Source organism: Monopterus albus, unplaced genomic scaffold (assembly GCF_001952655.1).
Source record: "Monopterus albus unplaced genomic scaffold, M_albus_1.0 scaffold459.1, whole genome shotgun sequence".
Lineage (NCBI taxonomy): Eukaryota > Metazoa > Chordata > Actinopteri > Synbranchiformes > Synbranchidae > Monopterus > Monopterus albus.
The window spans coordinates 25,691-26,822 of record NW_018128339.1 but is presented as its reverse complement, the minus strand read 5'-3'; the positions used below and the strand labels follow the sequence as shown (position 1 = coordinate 26,822).

Genomic DNA, 1,132 nt, shown 5'->3' with positions numbered 1-1,132 from the left:
GCAACGCGCCTTATCTTGGCTCTGGGCTCCACCCCGCGACACGCCCTCCAGCCAATGGAAGAGCCCCGTCATGACATCATGGCTAATTTTAGAGAGGCAGCGGCAGCAGATAAGGATTGCCTCCACGCTGTACAACTCAGAGTATATACACATTCAGGCAGAGGGAGTATCACAGACACTGTTGGTGCTTGAAGAGAAAAGTTAGAGCTTTTCATCCACGGATTCAATACAAGTGTGGATACTTGGGCAAAAGCTTTGTGAACAGTTACAACTCAACACCGGACGATCAACCATCGCCGGCTGACAGAAGTAAGTCCTGATTCCTGTGTCAACAAAGTGCGCACTCAGTTTGGAAGTTTTTACGCACAGAGAGGACGTTTGGAAACCAGGGTTTTTTCCCTCACCTGATAAATCGGGAAGAAGAAAAGGGGGAACGAAAAGTTGCTTTGTAGAAGACTTTATAGCTACATTTGTTTTTGGTTTCTCTTCTATGTATACCAAGATGGAAACTACTTTCTATGACGATTCACTCAACGCTTTCTCTCAGCACGACAACGCCGGCTACGGATACAGCAACCCCAAAGCGCTGAAACACAACATGACACTGAACCTCTCCGACCCGACAGGCACTCTAAAACCTCACCTCCGGGCCAAGGCCAGTGACATCCTCACCTCCCCAGACGTGGGTTTGCTGAAGCTGGCCTCCCCGGAGCTGGAGCGGCTCATCATCCAGTCCAGCAACGGGCTCATCACCACCACGCCGACACCGACACAGTTCTTGTGCCCCAAGAATGTCACTGACGAGCAGGAGGGCTTCGCGGAGGGGTTTGTCCGAGCCCTTGCCGAGCTCCACCACCAGCACATGCCGGCTACAACCAATGTGAGTGTAACCTCAGCTCAGACCAGTGTCAACACTGCCCTGTCGCCTGTTTCGTCTGTTGCCAGTGGCACCGGTTACAACAACGCCACCATGCGCTCTGACTCGCCGGTTTATGAGGACTTGAACACTTTCAACCCGGCCATCAGCACCGTCTCTGCACCGAATTACACTACCTCTGCTCCGACTATGTCTTTTCCTGCTGCCCCGCCTCAGCTTCCCATGTATGGCCAGACCCCCCCCCCCCCGCCTCCC

At 53.3% G+C, this 1,132-nt stretch overlaps 1 protein-coding gene across 1 annotated transcript in view; it reads left to right on the top strand.

Annotated features, from left to right (window-relative positions):
• The first annotated feature begins 302 nt into the window (after positions 1-302).
• Positions 303-1,132, top strand: part of jun (Jun proto-oncogene, AP-1 transcription factor subunit) — a 1,776-nt gene continuing 946 nt past the window's right edge. Inside the window, 2 exon segments of the mRNA XM_020587492.1 lie at positions 303-1,105; positions 1,107-1,132. The exon segment at positions 1,107-1,132 is cut by the window's right edge and continues 946 nt beyond it. Coding sequence (XP_020443148.1) covers positions 491-1,105; positions 1,107-1,132 — 641 coding nt within the window. The 5' untranslated portion in view covers positions 303-490.